The 21,176-nt window shown below is 30.8% G+C and overlaps 1 protein-coding gene across 5 annotated transcripts; it reads right to left on the bottom strand.

Annotated features, from left to right (window-relative positions):
• Positions 1–1,909: 1,909 nt before the first annotated feature.
• Positions 1,910–19,466, bottom strand: Prx6a (Peroxiredoxin 6a). Of its 5 annotated transcripts, none has more exons than XM_076459034.1 (7): positions 19,343–19,466; positions 11,558–11,663; positions 8,380–8,536; positions 6,768–6,908; positions 3,758–3,831; positions 3,227–3,299; positions 1,910–2,233 (listed from the first exon to the last, which is right to left on the bottom strand). In XM_076459034.1, the coding sequence occupies exons 2-7, from the start codon at positions 11,641–11,643 to the stop codon at positions 2,102–2,104; spliced, it is 663 nt and encodes a 220-aa protein (XP_076315149.1). In that variant the 5' UTR covers positions 11,644–11,663; positions 19,343–19,466; the 3' UTR covers positions 1,910–2,101. The 5 variants fall into 5 exon arrangements, with proteins under 5 accessions (XP_076315149.1, XP_076315174.1, XP_076315147.1 ...); XM_076459059.1 differs by lacking the exon at positions 19,343–19,466 and adding an exon at positions 13,941–14,022 and having other exon boundaries at positions 11,558–11,659; XM_076459032.1 differs by lacking the exon at positions 19,343–19,466 and adding an exon at positions 13,634–13,765.
• Between the last annotated feature and the right edge of the window lie 1,710 nt (positions 19,467–21,176).

Raw genomic sequence — 21,176 nt, forward strand, 5'->3', positions numbered from 1 at the left:
ATGGAAAAGTAAAGTATCAGAGCATACAAGGTTTATCTGTAGGGTCCTGAAGAAGGTCAAAAATTAAAAATGCAAGTTTTATTTTTTTATAGGTCAGACAAGTGCTCAAGGATATGGGTGAAAACTTTAAGCCAGTTAGAGTTTCTAATCTGATAACAGAAATATGACAATCATTTAGTGAAATGTATCATGAAAGAAAGCCAACATCATTCCAAGAGAAGGAAATGTTGCTCTGCTATTCACTTTTTTTATGAGAGTTATTTAAATGGTGCAATCGTGGTGTAGGTAGATCTTTCGTGCTTTTGATAAGGTGCTAAGAAACTCAGTACAGTAAGAGTTGGGGAAATATTACTTTATGGAATTGTAGAGTGAGTTTGATGGGAGAAGGTTATCAATAGTTTAGTTTGTAGACTTCAATATTAATGAAGTGTCTCAGAGGTTAATGTTTGGGCATTTATTATTTTTATTTATAAAATACTAATTATACCATCAATACCAAAGTTTGATTGCATACAATTCTTGGGTATTTGTTATTGAGGATGTTCAGGTGTTGTAGAATGATTTGGATCGATTGGTAAGTTGAATAAATATGTTGCCAATGGCCTTTGTTTTATAATAACTGTAAGGTAATTGATTTGAATTACCATAACTCCTCAATAGCATGAATGAAAAAAACGATGTATGATCAGGGGTGTAGTGCTATTAGAATGCAACTATGGCACCTAAAATTAGAACACAGATCAAACATTTTAAAAACTGAAAATGTATAAAAATCTTTTTTAACAAATCTCAGTGTCAGTGAACTCATGTGATCCTCCATGCCTATTGGTCGAGCTCTGACAATCCAGCTCATGCATGCTGCCATTCACCCTCGGACACTGTGCAACCACTCCGCCTGAAGCTTAAAAAAAGAAAACAGTTCACCATTTCACTTGTCATATGTTAGATGGTTATTAAGACAGATGAATGGTATTCAAACATTTAATATTTGATAAAATACATTGTATAATTATACTTTTTAAAAAGCTTATTATTTAGGTAATCCAAGAATATAAGTTATTTCTGTAGGCAGGAGGGAGGTACGTGAAGTATTATAAAAGTCAAAATAAATACTGCAGTGCACTCAAATGTATTTCTAAGTAGGATATGCATTTTAGAACTTTAATATCAGGTTGTTGATTCCCCCTCTTTGAAATATATGCACATTTAATATAGTAATAACAAAAAATGTATTTCGTTATGAAATCTTTACAAAGTTTGGCAGGGAACTCACCCCATAAAATTCAGTATTACCCTAATGATCTGGGCATAGTGATGGATAAGTCACAAAAACCATTGAAATAGTCTTCCCCTGCCATACATAGTAGTAAAGCAAATCTAATTTTAGGGTATAAAGATATTGATTACATTAAAGGAATCAGACTCCTCTCTTAATCTCCTTATGTTTCACACTTCTTACTCAACTAAGTCTAAAATGCAAACAGCTGGTACAATTCAGAGCACACCCCCATATCATTTAGTGGAGAATTTGTTGTGTTTCACCTGCCTTTGGTAACTTTATGAACTTCAACTCACCATGCTGTGTCATGTTTTATCTATATACATGTACCTGTATTTTGTAAAATCTAAAACATTAAAATCTTACTGAAATATTTCTTTAAAACCTAAATGTTAAATATTCCATACAAATATATCCTATAGTTAAGTTTTTATGTTGTTGACAATACCATGTAGGAAAAAAGTTTGAAATATAAAACATTTGATGCAATTCATATGGAACTAGTGAAAATTTGTAAATGATTCAAGTATGTTAGGAAAAATTTAGTTGTAGATTTGAATAGGACTTGCTTTCTGTAATAATCAGTAGTGGGTAGTAAACAGTGTATGATAGCAATAAGTTTCTATTATATTTGTAATTAATGGACCTTTTATTAGAAAATTAATTTTTTATACCACAAAAAACTCAATGGTTCATTTAAGTACAAGTTACGGCAAGTCTTCAGATGAGATGACAGAGGATAGTATATGGTTAACTACATGAGACTTTCAGAGAACAGAAATGAAAGTCTACATAATGCTAACCTAAGCCGCTTGCACTTCATTATTGAGGTTGTGGAGTAGTGCGGAGATAGGTCTTCCCGGAGGGCATGGGAACAACCTTGACTCCTGCTGGAAAAAGAGTTGGTATGTCCTCATCTTTCACTGAAGGCAAAACCATACAGTCTCCTCCTTGCTACAGTTTAAATAAAAAACATACATTCCATGAGAATTTTGTATGCAAAAAGAGCTTAAATGTTTTGTTTTTTTTTTAATCAGAAATGTACAAAAAAAAAAAAAAAAAAGACAGTAGAAACTTCAATAAATTTCACACTCATTAAGTTTCTAAATATAGAAAGTTTATAACAACTGCCTTTTTTGTCCATAAGCTTTAATACTGATTACATATTCCTGTGGTGAGTGATTGAGTTGAGTGTTTTTGTCATTGAACATACCAGTATACTTAACCATAATAATATGGGACAGGAACCTTTCATAAACTTGAAGGTGTAGAATGAAGATATGGTTTACATGTAATTTTCATAATTAGGTAACCTTGAAACACAAGTGGTGGCAATGAAATTCTTTTACTTTAATTAAGGTTCAAAGGATTTCTGAAAAATGTAAAATAAGAATTTTTGGGGATTTCATTCTTATTTTAAGTGCTGGATAAAGTTCTGAGATTTTTTTAGGCTGCTCTAGGTCAAGTGCAAGCATGTATTAAATCCAGATATACTGTTATAACTGAATATGTTAGCTTGTACGCGACCTGGTGGCCATATCCTGATAACAGACCTGTAGCAGTTTGAGTTGCAAAAAAATGTTCCATCTTAAGGCTGTTATGTCCAAAGTACCCCATTCCTTTCTGCTTGCTTTCTATAATATTAGTATAGAAGGACAAGTTTCCCCATTTTGCCACTGTAATATGTGAAGAATTAAGACTAGTCTATTTTTTAAATATATTTGTTTTTCTTCTAAATGCTTCAAAATCATGGTCAAATTAAAATATTGTGATCGTAGAAGACAATTTAACCTTAACTTGTACTTGCAGAAAATTTCATCTCTGGAGCTAAATACAACTTTATTTCTACAAGTTTGGTAGATGCTACCTTAGATACTAGCAAAAGTAAACACTTCAGAGCACATGTCAGTTTATTTTAAAGGAAAAGTAACTTGTCTCTCTACCTACCTTCCAATCAACAGGAGTAGCTACTTTTTTGTTTTCAGTCAGTTGAAGTGAATCTACCACACGAAGAACTTCACTGAAAGAGAACAAGTGTTAATAAAACATCACAAGCAGGAAACGTGAACAGCTTGTTCTTATTAAAAGTGTACAACCTTTGAGTCTCAATGGTAATTTGTTTTTCTGAGAAAGTTCAGATTTATTTTTTTTATCTTCAAAAGAGTAATATTAGGGCTAGGGTGCTAATACACTTAAAAAGAAAACATCAAAAAATGTGTATTTACAATTACTGTACATTTTCTTTGTAGAAGGCAAAACAAAATAATTGTACATTTCACAAATATCACTTATAATGACCATGGTTTCACTAGTAATTGCATCAGTTACATAATAAATTATAATTTTGTGAAATATGTTATTGTCATGTTTTTCTAAGTTCTGTACTCATAGAATTTCATCAAGTGTGGATGGTTTCAAGTATCAATTATATGAACAAATAAGCTAGTTTATCTATCCTGCCAATACAAGTCTACTTACTCAAAGCTGCGTCCAGTGGTTGCTGGGTACAGCATTGACAGCTTTAACTTCTTGTCGGGTCCAATGATGAACAGCTGTAGAATACATAAGTAAATTGAAATTTCATTCAATGTTACAAATATTTCCCACCAAGTTTGACACTTCTTTCATGAAAAATTCTACAATCTTAAGTATATTGCATAAAGAATTATTAGTTTGGAAGTATGAACACATTCAAAATGCCATCCAGGGGATAAATATTGCTTGTCATGTTATGAAAATAAATTATTTTTACTGGTAAAACCTAATTGATTGATGAGATATTGAAAAAATACATGTATGCATACTTAACTATGAAAGACTTAAGTACAGTAAATAAAGTATGGGAAAAGTTTTAGAAATGTACACTTTATATACATCATGAATATAAAGTTATATTACAAATTTCATTAGAAAAATCTTAAGTGGTTTTACAGTTGTGTGGGTACTAAAAGTTTCATACTTCTCTAGTGGCTTTTTTATTAATAAAAAAAATATTTTGTGAAATTAATTGTGCACTAAGCCTCCTATATACTTTTCAATTACATATATACATACACATGGAATGCAAAAGAGAATGTTAACAACTGTTCAAAACTGCCTTATAAAATTGTGGGTTAAAATCTTTCTTAAATTAAGAAAAATTTAAAACAATAACATAATTAATAAAATTTTACTGTGAAAAAACAACTTAATTTAGTTTTTATGAAGTAACTGTACCAAAAGTGTAGTTAAAGTTACACAAGGGTTTATCTTTGCTTCACCGATCAAGGATACATAAATCCCATTTCTACCAGACCTACTGTTGTGCCACTAGGAAGCCAACCACAATCAAATATAACAAGCCTGGTAACACTAACCAAGTCTATAAATGCAGATTTTGATGTTGGAGTTGTATAATTTTATTAAATTTAGTAGCATACATATTTAGAACTAATATAATAATCATTTATAATATTAAACTTGTGCAAAACTTGAGGGAAGAATAATCAGAGGGTTCCATGTGCTCAAGAATTTTTCAAAACTTCCATTTTTGTTCATTAAAACAATGGATGGAAAATGAGAACATGTTATACAGAAAAATACATTCTACAATTTTATACACTATACACCTATTCTGTTCTCTGCATACTTAAGTGCTTGGCTCAGGTATTTATTCATATTCTACTATTTAAGTTTCAACCTATGTTATTCAGATTTACATGCCCCCAAAAGTAATTTTCTCCAGTCATTTTCCTTAGCTTGTATAGATTTTAAAAACATTTAAAACAATTTGAACAAGTTCCTATTTGAAAATAATTTCAAGTAACAATTGAGCAGTTTGGATTTGCAAATGTAAAGAATTAAAATAACCTAATGTACATGGGCCTAACCACTTAAGTCTTTGAAGCAACTCCTTGGTTACGTGTATGTAAAGGATGTTTTACTTAACACAACCTTTTTATTATTAGTGTTAATATGGAACCTGAAAACTTTACCTCTATACATCCACTTAACAACATTGTTTTTGTACTTGTATTTATGGCAAGGTTCCTAAAGCTATATACTAATAAGTAAGATGACAGCAATTTACCATACATGCTGAAGGATTGAAATTCTTTTATTGCATCCACAGTTTAAAGTGCAAGGAAAATTTTGTGGTATTGCACAGTTTTAAACCCATCTCATAAGCTTAAAAACATAAAGGTTTACTTCTACAAGGCCTACATGTTACTGTAAAATGTTTTTACTACACATTACAAAATAGTTTATTTGCAGGAAACACAAAAGGATGAGATTCACAAAATTACTGATTTAAAGAGGCATAGATAAATAATATACTTGCTGTTATGCATTCAGTTGTCTATTTTTTTAGAGGTGAAAAGCTGCACAATAGACTATCAGTACTGTGCTTATCACAGAGATCAGATCCTGAACTTTCGTGTAATGAACCTTAAAGATTTCCATAGAGCCATCAGTTGGTAGTTTACTAATGTAGGTGAACACAAGTTTCGTACTATGACAGAGATACACTGCTGTGGACAATTCAAACCCATACAAGTTTCACACAGTTGGAATGTATTCAAAGTTGTACAGTACATGGAATGAACAAAAACCAATTGTATGTATTCAATAGTTCCCAGTTTGTTTTTCGTGATCAGCAGTTTAATACTATTACATTTATTACTGTAGTTCTTTGTTTTATGTTTTACTACCTACTTCTTGCAATATGGTGAAGAAATGCATACACTTTGGATTTATAAACATGTTAAATTAAAAAATATTCTCTAGTTTAAGGGCCGATATACTACAATCTGCAGGTCAGATGTCACCGATCAAGATTTTTTTAGTCATCTAGCATAACTTTAAAACTTCCAATTTGATCCAAGTCCTAAGAACTGCAAGTAAAATCAGGTTTAGGTCAACCTCTAATGTTCACCCTATATATATATAATATATATTTATTAAACCACTACTATATACACAGCAAAAATTATAGTCTGATTTGATTTTGTTTACAAAACCACAGTGCCTTTAAATTTTTGATATTGCTTTAAAATAAATCTCGGATATTTACACACACACACACACTTTTATTTATAAATAATGTGTGAAAAATGTTGTCCATATATACTTCAGTTTAGTGAACAAAAAAAGTTAAGTAATAACAGCAATATCCTCCATCAGGTTTACAATATGAGGAACAGGGTCTCTTGCTTTGAAGTTCAGATAAAATTAATAGGTTTTTGATCGTAATTCTTGTAATAGTCAATTTATAAAAAGAGCTGTAACTTTCATTGTAGATTAATGTTCATATTTTTACTGTGTATTCTGTAATAAGACTTAGTTATTTTGAAAAGATTATTTCTCAGTTAAAGATATTTCCAACTGATTACAGACTTTATAACCTATTATAAATGCAGTATATTTTTTTCTATTATTAATCAGTTTAAGAAGAAATAAAAACATCCATCTGAAAAAACATCCAATTTACAAGTTTAAAATAGCTTACTGCTCTGCATGTCAATGGAAGCCCCTGGCTGTCCTTTTCCAGAGGATCCAACATTCCCAACTTTACAGCTAGTTCACGTTTCTCATCAGAAATTATTGGATATGGAAATCCTGGTCCAAATTTACAGTACGATTTTATGTCCTGTGATTGAGTGAAAATACACAAAAGGAATTGGTAATGAAAAATTCTTTCCACTTGATAAACAGTTACAAAGCTCAAAATTAATTTTGGGAATACACACAAGTATTTCTAAACATAGGATGAATTTTTGAAAGATTCACTATAATTGTTATAATTTAGATGTAGATACTTATGTTCTGATATATGCAAGTTCAATATACAAATGAAAAAGATTCCTTATCCTCAATTCACTTGAAGGTAATCTGTTCTTAAATGGTTGACTTACACAAGGGACAAAGGATTTTAGATGTACAACACATGAAAAAAAGTGAAAAATTTTAAATTAATTATAACTACACATAATGATATATTAAAAGTAACAAGTTTGTAATTTAACACGGTAACAAATATCTTGTGTCAACCTTTTACAAAACATTAAAGGCATGACTGAAAATACCAATCTTATTTTAGTTTTTATTTAATACTAAAACAAAGTTCCTTACAAATATATGTTAATTATTATATATGATCTCTGGATGTTAAGTTAGTACAAACTGCTTCATTAACTTTCATATCAAAGAGTAAACCTGTAATTAATATCTTGTACATTTAATTTTGTGCTTCTTTTCTTATCTATTTATATTTATTAATTTTACCATTTAAATTTACTTGTATTTTTTCAGACAAAAGACAATTTCTTAATCTAAGTCTTTAGCAAATTAAATATTCACATATTGATGACAGTAAATTTTTCTCTGAGTTAGTGTATTTTACTAGATTAAAAGTTTCAAAGAACAATTAAATTTGACTTCCAACCACTTGCTTCTGGGAAGCATTGTGAATCAAAATGTATCTTTTAATCTGTTGGGCACCTATGAAGTATGTAAAAGTATTTACGCCTCTCCAGTGAACAAATGTTACAAGATAAAATAAGATTTTGTTATGATCTTGGGAACTTATTTATTGACATTTCTTTGGTTTCAAATAAATGAATACAATATAACATACAACCTAAGATAAAACCAAGCATACACAGTAAAATATTATATGAAAAATAAGACTTGATTAAAAACAGAAAATTATATTTTGTTCACTTCTCTCAAAATTTAAATATCCAGGTAATTAAGAAGTTAAATGTTTCATTATGGTATTAAATAAAAAATGCTTTATGATGACACTCAGATTAGATTATAATCAAAATTGAGATTTTCTATATATAACTTTAAAATATTAAATTACCCATTTTATTTCACCAAAACAAGTAGAACAAACTCTCAACCCAACTGAATCTAAACCCAAAATCAAAAATAATTCCAACTGACTGTGCAACAATTACGAGCTTAAAGAGTTAAAAGAGGTGCAAACATTAAAAAATAAAAAGTTAGCTTGTTGGAAGTAGTTGATAAAAATATAAATAGATGAAAAACTATATCATACTAATTTTTATTCATAAAAAGAAATGATAATGATTCTTGATTGCCTACTGACATACCGAAATCCATCCCTTGTGTGAATCTACGCTATCACAGGAGAGAGCAATTAACTTGACTCCACGTTTGGTGAATTCAGGATTCAATGTGGCTGACTTCCCTAGCTCTGATGTACAGACTGGAGTATAGTCAGCAGGATGGGAGAACAAAATAGCCCATCTAAAAATAAATTTTCATTAAGACAGTAAAAAATCAGTTTATCAGATGATCATAAAAAATAGTTCTCAAAAACCACCAGAGAAAACAAAGATAAGTCTGAGATCACATGTTACCATATAGTACTGATAAGTGTCAATGAAATACATCCTCCAAGAGAAAATGCTAATCATTTAAAAGATCAGATAACTCCAACAGAAAGTCTTTACCATCACAAACTGGAAGATCAATCTTCACTATAAAAATTGGTCACAAATAAAGTTATTCAAACCAAAATTAAATCATTCCAGTTAAAATAAATACTTAATATTTAAATAATCTTCAGTAAGCAATTCTAGAACTACAGAGAAAGTATTTAACAGAAATTAAAAAAAGAAGCTGTGGTCCCTAACAAAAATTAAGATTACAGCAAACAATCCTTATTACCACAACTGATACAAAGCATCAAACAATGATCTGATGCAATGAAATGAAGGAACCTGATCAGAAAATATTAATCCCTTGATATAATACCCTAAAAAAAATCCTGACCACAACCAATGGATATAACAACTCCCAGTAAAACATTTACATTACCACTAGAATAAATAAACGTTAACAAACAGGCCTCACCTTCACTAATGCTGAAACAATTAGTTACTATGAATTAGCTCTAACTATTATACAGAATTCTAACAAATCTTAAGTCTGGAAACTGGAACAATCCTGATTACCACAGAGAAATCCACTGTCTGTTATGAAGTTTCTACGAGCACCAGATTAACTAGAACCCAGCAGAACTTATAATTGTAACAGGAAACTTTGCCAAGTAAAAATAAATAAACCTGATACTAACTATATAAATATTTTTGATTACAAAACCATACATCTACTATTTCTAAAAAGAAATCCTAACTATTATGAGGGCAAATAAAGAGTTTGAATAAATAGGAGTAAAAAATACATTTGAAATAAAGTTTCAAATGTTTTTATTAAAAATTGTCCTAAATAAATAGCTACACAATAGCCATTGTTCTTGTCTACCACCAAAACACTGCACAAACTCAAAAAGAAAGAAAATGTCCAAAAAACAATATTGACAAACAATTAAATAACCTTCATCTAAAAGTCTTATTCAAATAAACTCCACAGTGGATCCTTGACTGGCATCAAAATAAAGTTTATTCAATCTTAACCAGTTATATAACCTACAATATTCTTAAGAAATACAAAGACTATTTCAGAAGTTGAGTCACTCACATGAACTCCAGCAAATCTTACGGTTAAGAAGATTTGGTAAATAAAAGACTGAAATATTTATGTAATAAATTACTAAAATAAAATAATTGTGGTAAACAAGACTGATGTTAATGTTTTGCAATATACACAAGCTTTAAATCTAATATAAATACTAATAAACAAATATATATGTACAATTATAGGATTGCAAACTTATGATAGTTATCCATTACTATCACATCTACTTCATATTTGGAATACTTCTTTCATTTTGCTAAAGATTAAATCTTTGAAACAGTGGAAGTAAAATGTCACAATCAATTATTGTAAAAATTCTTAAAAGTAATTTTATAAATAATTTAAGATGGTCCTTGTCATAAAATAACACCCATTTATGGTATATACATAGTTGATGAAAGGTTATAATTGTCAAATATTGTTCTTTGAAACTAGCTTACAAAAGAAATTAAGAAATTCATCCACGATTTATGGGCATTATACAACATTTTCTTATAAATAAAAGCAAGATATAGTGTTAAGACTATATTTGTAAAATAAAGTTCACTCAATAGCAGGCAGTATGTAAAAACTAAGTTTGTCAAACTATGATCCATCAAATAGTTTGATAAAGACTGCTAGAAAAATACTTCTAAACTACAAGTTTCAGATCTGAAACATAGGAGAGTAGTATTTTCTTTTAAAGTTATGTATACAGCAAATGTTACCATTTTGGAACATATGAAATGACCAAAGTTTGACTAATAAACACAGTAAACTAGTTCTGTGAAAAGCAGACAAAAAAGAAACTTCAACTCGTCTACAGAGATTCATTCAGCAGTAGCAATATCACAATCTTGTCATCATTAGGATAAAACAAAAACTACTGGACTTGCTCTGGAAACTGGTTATTATAAGATGTTAAACTAGTTAATTTGCATAGAAAGTACACGTGTGTGGAAAAACAAAAATAAATGACAGTTTTTTTAAACAGAATAAAAAAGAAGTGGTATTAACCAGTATGTGAATCCTACAGTAAAACCTGGTGTACTAAAGCATGTAGTTTTTCTAAACTGTAGTGAAATTGACACACTGACACCAAACAATGTAGATTCATGTAAGGTTAACTGCACAACTCAACTTTAATGTAAAATGAGATCAGCATGTTTCGTAAAACAAATACAAAATCTGTTTACAAAACAAAATTTCTCTACTTAATATTTAATTCTAGAAGAGGAAAGAAAAATATTTAGTGTAAAAGATAAAGGAGGACATATTTTCATATAACATGTATTTTAGGTAAAATAACATCTGTACTAAAAATTGATGTACAGATGGAGAGTCAAGTCTGATAAGACTTTAACCAAATGATAATTAATTACATATTTAAATATTTTAAAAGAAAAAAAATATCTAGTTACAACTTGAAAAGTGCTAAATTGTGTGGAAGAAAAATGTATAAAGCTTTTTTTATTCATCAATATTTCAGTAATTTATATAGGTTTATCTTTTACCTTTTTATTCAATTTACACTTTACTTGGATAGGCATCCTTAGTGTACAAAGCTCTTGTATATTTTATATACAAAAGTTTAAAAATATATGAATTAGTGAATTCTGTATTTCACTTTAAGTACTGAAAGTATGCCAATTCCTAATATATGCATTTAAATAATTAACAAAGAATAAAAGTTATACTATGAAAACAGTACTCTTCTGGCATGTTACTTGAACATAATGCTTAATAAGGAAACTTGCATACTTAATGTTTTCTACAACTTCTATGCATAAAAAGTTTCAAAATACATACGAATCACCAATCCAGTCATAAAAGTCGATGGTACCAATGGTGGTGTCAGCAGTAAAATTTGGAAAAGTATCACCCAAGTTGACCATCTTGAATTAGAGAAAACTGCCTGTTTCAAGAGAAAAGTTGGTAAGTTAATGTTATCAGACTTTTCAAAAAGAAGTACACAGAAAATGACACTTTAATTGATAACCTTTCTTAATTAATACATACAAAACAGTTCTAAGGCTAGTTTTACACATCATAAATGGAGAGAAACAAATAAATTATATAAAACAACATTATTACATTTATCATACACTATACTTTCACTCAGAAGTTCTTACTTTTAATTACTGGTAGCCCTTTGAAAGAACTTGTTTGCCAATTCTGAATAAATGAGCAGGTTAACTTTAGAAATGAATAATACATGAAGATAAAATACATAATAGTTTTAGCTAATCCTTACCCTAATTTTTGATATGTTATTAGATAAAAAACAAAAGAATTTATGAAACAAATTACACTTCACAAACATGATGCAAGTCAAACCACAAGGACTACTGTCAAACCATAAATGACATCTCATTAAATATTACCCTTATTGTATCACAGCCGCAGGAATCTGCTAAAAATATTCTGTAAATGGCTGGACAGAAGACTGAGAATAAAAGATTAAGGCATCATGGGAAATGTTTTGATGTACTCTTGAAGGTTTATGTTGGATCACTAACCATCACATAAGTGAACATCAAATACTAGAAAACGGTAAGGAAAGGACATTGCTCTGATCTTTATTTCCTTTGGCACTGTTCTATACTTTATTACCTTTTGACTATAATGCAAGATTTTAATTACCACAAATATTTCAAGCAGATTTAATGAAATTTATGTGAATTTCTCAATCCTCCATTTACAATTTTGTATCATTTAAGTCAACCTCTCTATTTTTAGAGTCAGCTTTCTTACAAATTATTATTCAATTAAATATTTTTCAAATAGATTATATATTAAAACATTTTACAAAACAACTTAAAAATGAGAGGAGTGACAAGCTAATAGAAATTGTAATTTTGTTTTATATAACATACTGTTACAATGGAGATTAAAATATAGTAATTTTAAAAAAATATGAATTTTCACTTTTTTTCTTTGACGAACATGGAGCACATTCATCATGAAAATATAAATTAATAAATTTTACAAAATTTCCCGATATCCGAGTTTTGTACTTGACTATTTTGCATTAAAGAATCATACTGAAAAACACACCAAAAAACATCTAGCCCTTAAGCTTCTAACAAGTTACCCTCTCTGCTTCTGAAGTTATTACCCCGAATTACTCACTATTTATTACGTAACATTCAAATAAGATTCATTTTTATGTTTAGCTTTCCCTAAATTATTATAATCTTAAAGTAATCCGAACTACTATTCTTACATATTAATGCTACAATTAGTATTAACAGTATTTGCACTATTACCCAGCAGTGTGCTGTCAGTCAGAACACTAAAACGATGTTACATAAGGCACGCTTAATGTTGCAAAGTACAACGTAAGCATACAATAAATCACGTGAATTATGCACTCTGTATGCTACAACACAGTAAGACACATGAACTTTAAAAGCAAGAAATAAAAACATTTGTTACTCTTAATTTTGGTTTTATTTATTCTTGAAAGAGAACACTTTGGGAGACCCTGTGCAACTATATTTCGTATTAGTAATAACAATATTCAAATACTACATGAATAGCATTGATCACCTACTTCGTGAAATAATCACCCTCAGTTTTAATAACACACGCAATATATATATATTCTTACAACAGTTACACACTTAAAAGTGCTCAAAGTCTACATTACACAGCACTTTACAGGCATATATAGTAATATGCCTAGTGTCACTGTGAATACATAAAGGTTGAAACTAACACGATATGAAATTTTAGATTATAAGTCACCGGTTTTCACTTAAAATAGTTAAAAGGTTACATAAAATACAACTTTTACTTTCTCAAGGCAGGAATTAGGAACCGATATTATTTTAAAATCAGACACGCTGAGAAAAAACCGAAAGAAATTGCACTAATACATACTTGTTAAATATACGTGCTGCTAGCTGTATCTCTGAAACACAAATGACAAGCAAAGACGTTGACGCTACTTACCGCTAAACTAAATATTTATTCAGGAATGTTTAAACACGTGGCTAAGAAAACAGCGCCATCTGTCTGTATGATATTTTTTATGAGCAGTTTAGCATCGTTGTGTAACATTTATTTTCAATTTTTCAATTCAAAATGTAATTTTTATTTGATAAACATATGTTTATAAACGTGATATACATCTTATTTGATAATTTTACATGTGCATATTTGTATCTATAGTATTAAACGTATATACCTGCCTTTCAGATCAAATAGATTTGCGATCGATTTATAAATCACGGTCAACAGATGGAACTCACTTTCAGATTCTTCAACTACGATTAATCATCAGCGCCACGAAGCGGTCACTTTCTCAATGAAGTAATGACCAATGGATTATTTAAACCTTGAACTATATCACATTCAAAATTTATTTATTTTCTAATTTTCGTACAAAGCTACATAAAGAACTACCACTGCATAGCTGTTGTGATATACTCAGTTAAATCTGGCTCTCCCCAAATCCAAGGGTGACAAGGTAGGTTGACAGAATAACAAGAGATTCGTCATGATATTTATCACGGGGCAATTCTATAACATCTGAATTTGCAAGAAATAAAGAAAAGCTGAATAAAATCACACAATAAACAAGTTTCATTAGCTTCACAAATATAATGTATGCGTATTTACTCGTCAGAACGCACAGTCGCCCTTGCTTGAGAAATCTCTCTAAATTTATTACGTACGTACTGGATTGAAATTAGGCCCGGCATGACCAAGTGGATTAAGGCGTTCGACCCGTAATCTGAGGATCACCGGTTCAAATCCCCGTCACACCAAACATGCTCGCCCTTTCAGACGCGGAGACATTATTATGTGCCGGTCAATTCCACTATTCGTTGGTAAAAGAATAGTCTAAGAGTTGGCGGTGGGTTATGATAACTAGCTGCCTTTCCTCTAGTCTTACACTGCTAAATTAGGGATGGATAGCGTATATAGCCCTCATGTAGCTTTGCACAAAATATAAAAAAACAACAACAATATTTATGTCTGTTGTTTCTGCAGTTAAGACATGACCTACTTTAAATATATGACAATAAATTCAAAAACAAACAAACGGTTCAAATTTTGCACCAAAGCATGTACAGAAACTTCAACGTATACAAAATTCTGTACTAACTTCAGCATATAAAGTACCACGTAGCACCTCAACCACATTCATGCACAAGTATGCAAACATAGATACAATAGCTGAAAGACTCTTGCATAATTCTCTAAAATATTTCAATAAGAATTGGCATAAAAAATGACTTAATGTGTGATCTCGACAGATATCACGTACATGATGTAAATGGTCCTAAATACCTCTCCCCCTTTTAACATATATTTAAGAAATGTAACACAAGCTGGCCACTATGCACTAGACACTTAGTCCTTGTTTCTTTTTATTTTTATAATTATTATTTTCTTTTTTAATCATTATTATTTTTTATTTTATTTATTTATTTATTTTTTCTCTTTTTGAATTATTATTCAAGTATTGAATAATAATAATTATTATTACTTTCTTTTTGTGTGTGTGTGTGTTACTACAAGTAGTAGTAGCATTCTCTCAATCGAGAAAAAGGAGAAAAATAAAAAAAAAATAAAAAAAATATATATATATATGAAAATACAAAAAAAAATATATATGGAAAAAAATTAAATGAAGAAAAAAAAAAACTTCTTGTTCGTCCATGCATGGACTGAGCCCTGAAATGGACCTGAGTATGATGTTATACTTTTACTCTGGCCCAAAGCTTTAAAACAAAAAACAAAAAAAAACCCTAAAGACAGACGCTATAATCGTTCGGGAGGGAGGAAGAGGTCAAATGTACCTGACCCTCCTGGGTATTTAACAACATCAATACCCAAATACCCACACAGTCAAACTTTGCACCAAAGTAAACAAACATCACGTTACTTGCAGAATTCACGGAAGCAATAACGGCGCTCTTACGGACGAAACCGTGGTCGTAATAAACTGAAATATCTCAAAGACAAAGAAAGCATACTTTTGTCTTTGTGTTTTTTTAATTATGTAGTTATGGAGTTTCACCAAGTATCGACGGTTTCAGGTATTAATTATATATCACGTTTCTTATATAAGTCGGCACCATCAAATTTGAAAACGAGTTGCGCTGCCCTTACGACTTGTTATTTCCACTGAAACATAAGAAAGGGTTCCCCGCTGGTACAGCGATAGGTCTACGGACTTACAACGCAAAAATCAGAGTTTGATTCCCCTCGGTGGCCTCAGCAGACCCGATGTGGCTTTGCTACAATAAAACACATACATACATAAGAAAAGTCATAATCTTAATAAATAATCCGACAATCAATGGGAAAAAACTGCTTAACTTTACATACTCTGAACAACCTTACAACTATCTATCTCGTGGGAAGACAAAAGCTGCTAACTTAGTTGAATGACACAACAGCAATAGCGATCTAATGACCTTCTTAATTAACGGATTATGTGAAGATTGCACCTACACACACACTTGCATAAGTGAAAGATTTTGAAGATCTAAAACAAGAAGGTAAAAAACACATGGTGTGCTTGCAAGTATATGATGATAATCTAATACCAAGTCATCAAAGCTTTCTGCACAGAGCCTCAGAAATTTATTCACCAAAGCTAACTGTAGAAAAAACTTTCGCGCCTAAACTTTTATTCCTTTTGCGGTTGTTTAAAATATAATTAAATAGATTTAGTGCGTTAACTATCATTGTATTAAAGCGCTAATTATGAATAATTAGTGCTATCTATATAGTAGTAAGGAACTTAATGTGACTTTATATTATCGATTAAGTTACATTAGTCACATTACGTTTATCGCTATATAACTGTTGTCACTATCCTTTTTAGGTTTTATTATAACTACTGAATATTCTTGAGGCTTATATATGTAAAAACAGCTTGTATGGGTAGAGAAAGATTTCTCTACCCATAAAGCTGTTTTTTACATATATATTTTTCTCTACAAGTGGGTTTTCTCGTCATCACGGATTATTCTTGAGGCTTATTGTATCCATATTTTATCTATTGCAGAAAATTTAACTTTATTAATCATCAAGTTGATCATTAATTTTAAAAAATAATAAAGTATTTGCTAGGCCTTCGTATGGAAAAATATTAAACGAAATAGCGCAAATAAAAGCTTATAAAATCTCAGCATTTTTCATAACAAATGGCCAATGTAATAAAGAGTTAAATAAACGTTTAGTTACTATGTCGAGTAAACATGGAGGTTATTTACGGGCTGCTGTATCGTTGTGGTGTAGTTTCCAAATTATACAGCTATCACATGATATGTAATAATCTGACCAGCATAAAGATATGATTGTCTGTCTCTACAAATTACAGCCACGACGCTGAACAGCTGGGACTGGTGGTTTAGAAGGAGTGTTGATAGCTCGAAACGTTGGTGACTGGTTATCTTCATGAGTGTGGATGTCTTTTGAGGTACACATTTAACCCTATGGAGGGCTGAATGCCAGTGTTTTTATGTTCCGTGAATAAACTACACAATATCCTTTATCTGGAATTACTTTCTTTAATAGTATTGGCTGGAATGTTTAATACGAGAGTCGAGGGTTCAAATTCCTGTCACACCAAACATGCTCGCCCTTTCAGCTGTGGGGCGTTATAATTTGACGATCAATCCCATTATTCGTTGGTAAACGAGTAGCCCCAGAGTTGGATGGTGATGATTAGCTGCCTTCCCTCTAATCTTACACTGCTAAATTAGGGACGGGTAGCGCAGATAGCCCTCTTGTAGCTTTGCGCAAAATTCAAAACAAACCAAACCATTTATCTGAAGTACCTATCAGAGCAAACGAGGAAGGAAGGAGTAAAAAGAGCCCGACCCTCTCGGGTCTATATACTCAAATATCAACAAAGAAGAAGAAAGCGAGGTGTCTGAAAGAATTTAGTACTGATTATACTAACTAACGATATTTGAAAACACGAGTTAAGAAAACAGTCGAAAAAAAGTAGATAACACTTGAAGTAAACTGAATAACACAATCAAAATATTGATTTATTTATAAACTATCTCATTAAAAACTTAACCCAAATAACATTTAAACTACACATAAAATAGTTAATATACCACTCGGATTTTAAGTGACAGAGAGATAAAAACTAATGATTATTTTCCAAAATATACACTAAAGTATTAGTTGAAAAAAAAGCACCTTGTTATTTCAAAAGTGATGTCGACTCGATAGTGTGGGTCGAAATGTTGTTATTGTTAAAATAACTAACTGTTTATTATAAAATTTGCTTTTATTTTACTTTCAATTAATTATTCTATTTAGTAGGGTCCTAACTAAACATTTAAAAACTAAAAAGGTTTTTATTTAGAGAGGCATCAAGACAGTCTTTATCAATTATTCAGCGTTCTCTGGTAAAAATAAAACATCTGTATTCTTAAGTGCATTAGTAAACAGAACATTCTTCATTGGAACTGCTGGTTTTGTCTTTATTATTTAAATCCTTGCTTCATCCTATGTAGGTGTTAGAAACAGATGTCATAGAAACTGACCTTGGTTTCATAAATATCAGTTATTCTGACAATCTTTATGTATTCTTGCATATCTAATATTACTACTAATTTTTTTTCTCTGTTATAACGTGTAATATTGTTTCTCAAAATAAATTTTTGTTTTAAGTTACCATATGATTTGATTTTACGCTTTAATTAATTGAAAAAAAATCTATATGGTGCTTTCCTTTAGTTAGAAGTTACAAAATACAGTGTATTTTTTATTAGAAAAGTAAGCATGAATACAGTAATCTATGTACATACGGAACTTCCTCTTTCCCCAAAAAAAAAAAAACAAAGATGATTTATAACACAATGATATTCAGATACACCGTCAAAATGGATTCAGGAAATAAAGGAAGGGTCGAACAGAAAAACGTTGCAGAGAATAAATCATTCTCAGACTAGCGAAATAAATGTAACACACTGCTTAAAGTAAAACGTATATATAAACATCTTTATTGAAAATACTCATTTACATACGAGGAATTCTTTACTCTGATAACCCGGTCGCACTAAACATGTTGTCCTTTCAGCCGTGGGGTGTTAATGTGACGATCAATCCCACTATTCGTTGGTAAAAGAGTAGCCCAAGAGTTGGTGGTGGATGGTGATGACTAGCTGCCTTCCCTCTAGTCTTACACTGCTACATTAGGGACGGCTAGCACAGATAGCCCTCGAGCAGCTTTGTGCGAAATTCAAAAAAACAAAAAACAAACAAACAAATTGATAACTGTACAAGGTGACTCGTTAGTCCCTACCCATCCATATGTTATTATGTTAAATTCAATTACGCATGTATGAGTTGAAGGCAGCTGTTACCGCAGCATTTGGAACAATAACCCCTGCTATGTTCAGGAAAATGTCTCACAGAACATGGCATCGCATAATATTATGTAGGGAGAATGAGGGACAGCACACAGATACATTGGATACATAAGATATATGGATGGGTAGGGACTTACGAGCCACCCTGTATCAACCACCTTATTTTGTAACGGTTCGTTCGGTTGATGTAGACGCGGACTAAAGATACTAAGTATAAAAGGCTTATCTTATATCATACCTTTGGTTAAGTAAATCTCCCACTTTTATCAAGTCTCACGAGCCTAAATATCTCACGCCAGTTATCATACTCATTTTTAATTCAATGATTAATTTCTCTGCTCTAACGACCTTTCAGTTCATTGTATCACTCCAGTTTTGGATACAGCTCACGAACCAATCAAAACACCTTAGTCCAAACAGGCAAGAATACATGTAGAGTAACCCCTGCGGTGTGTAACCTGTCTCGTTCGAGAATAACATGACACAGCATGATCTAAAGGTAACAAGTGATCATTAAATCGTTTGTGGTTGTCCTTGAACGTCCAACATTAGGTAAAGGAGAAAGATGTTTAAGCTTTCTATTTATTTATTTTTTTAAAGAAATTATTCGTCCCAATTTTAGACTATGTTAGGTACTGGCTTCCATTGCTACCGACATCAATCAATTCTAATCGTTAATCACATGCTATAAAAATAAAACTGTTTTAACTGGAACCTAGCGTTTCTTTCCCAAGTCTTGAACTTGCGCTCTCTTATCCTGTTATCTTCAAAATGCAACACAAAGAAATCATGTCCTAATTTTATCAAACTCTTGGATAAACTTCAATAATATCACCAAGACTTACTTTTCTTTTCATTAAGACAAACTTGCTCGCTTTTTCAGCCGTGAGAAGCATTATTATGTGACGATCAATCCTATTATTTGTTGGTAAAAGAGTAGCTCGAGACTTGTAGTGGGTGGTGTGTTGAGGGTCTTGAGTAGTCGTTTTCCTTTTAGTCTATCACTGTTAAGTTAGGAAGTGTTAATGCAGATAGCTCTTGTGCAACTTTGCAAAAAATTCAAACCAATCCAAAATTTATTTTTAGACTCATTGTATTAGCTCTTCTCTGAACCCGTTCCAATAAATCACAATCCTTTCTTAAATAAGGAAACCATAACTGGACACAGTATGCCAAGTGACGACTAATTATAACTAGTGACTTCTAAAAACGTGACTTCATCTTGTTTATGAGGACATTAAAAACACTTGGATGAAAATGCTGAAAATTTCTACCTGAATATATTTGAATAAGGATATGTTTCAGTGCTATCACAGAAAGTTAATACTATCTGTTCCTAACTGCTACGTCGCAAAGAATTCTTTAACTTGTTACTCTGGGTACATACATCCCTACTAGTTGTATGTTTTTTTTTTTCTTCTTACTACATCTTTCGTAGGTATTTTTTCTTAATTGCAAACAAAGGCATTCTCAAATAAACCACATCATATAAATTGAATATATCGTCAAAGGCTTTGTACATTCAGATATTTCTTTATTAGAGGGAACTTGTTATGACTTCGTGATAATGCAAAACCTCGAAATGTCATGAAAGTTGAGACTTCAGTAACATCTGAAAACGTTTTGTATTACACTGAAAGCCACAGTCAGGAAATTTTGCAAGTAAGTTTATTTGTGCGTTAATCATATTAATGAATGTAGCCTGTACAAACGTTATTAAAGAAATGGATAAATTTGTTATCTTTGTACGGTCAGTTCTTCGCATTATTTAAAACTAATAATCAAAAGGAATTCCTCCAACGACAGAATTCGCTGCAGCACTAATTTATTAAGGTATTAAAACTTTTCACAAACTTTCATGATATAGATTTAAACCAATTCAGAACAAATTCATGTTCATGTCTTATTTTTGAATATTAATAACAAGAAGTTGATAAACTGAAGAAATTCATTGTAAGTGGAAATTGTTACATTTAACATTATGTTGTAGCTTTGAATATGTTATAAATAAAACAGGAAAATTGCGAAAAACCATTTATGAGCAACGGATTTACTTCAATAATAAAATTATT

This window comes from Tachypleus tridentatus, chromosome 1 (genome assembly GCF_004210375.1).
Source record: "Tachypleus tridentatus isolate NWPU-2018 chromosome 1, ASM421037v1, whole genome shotgun sequence".
Taxonomy (NCBI): Eukaryota; Metazoa; Arthropoda; class Merostomata; order Xiphosura; family Limulidae; genus Tachypleus; species Tachypleus tridentatus.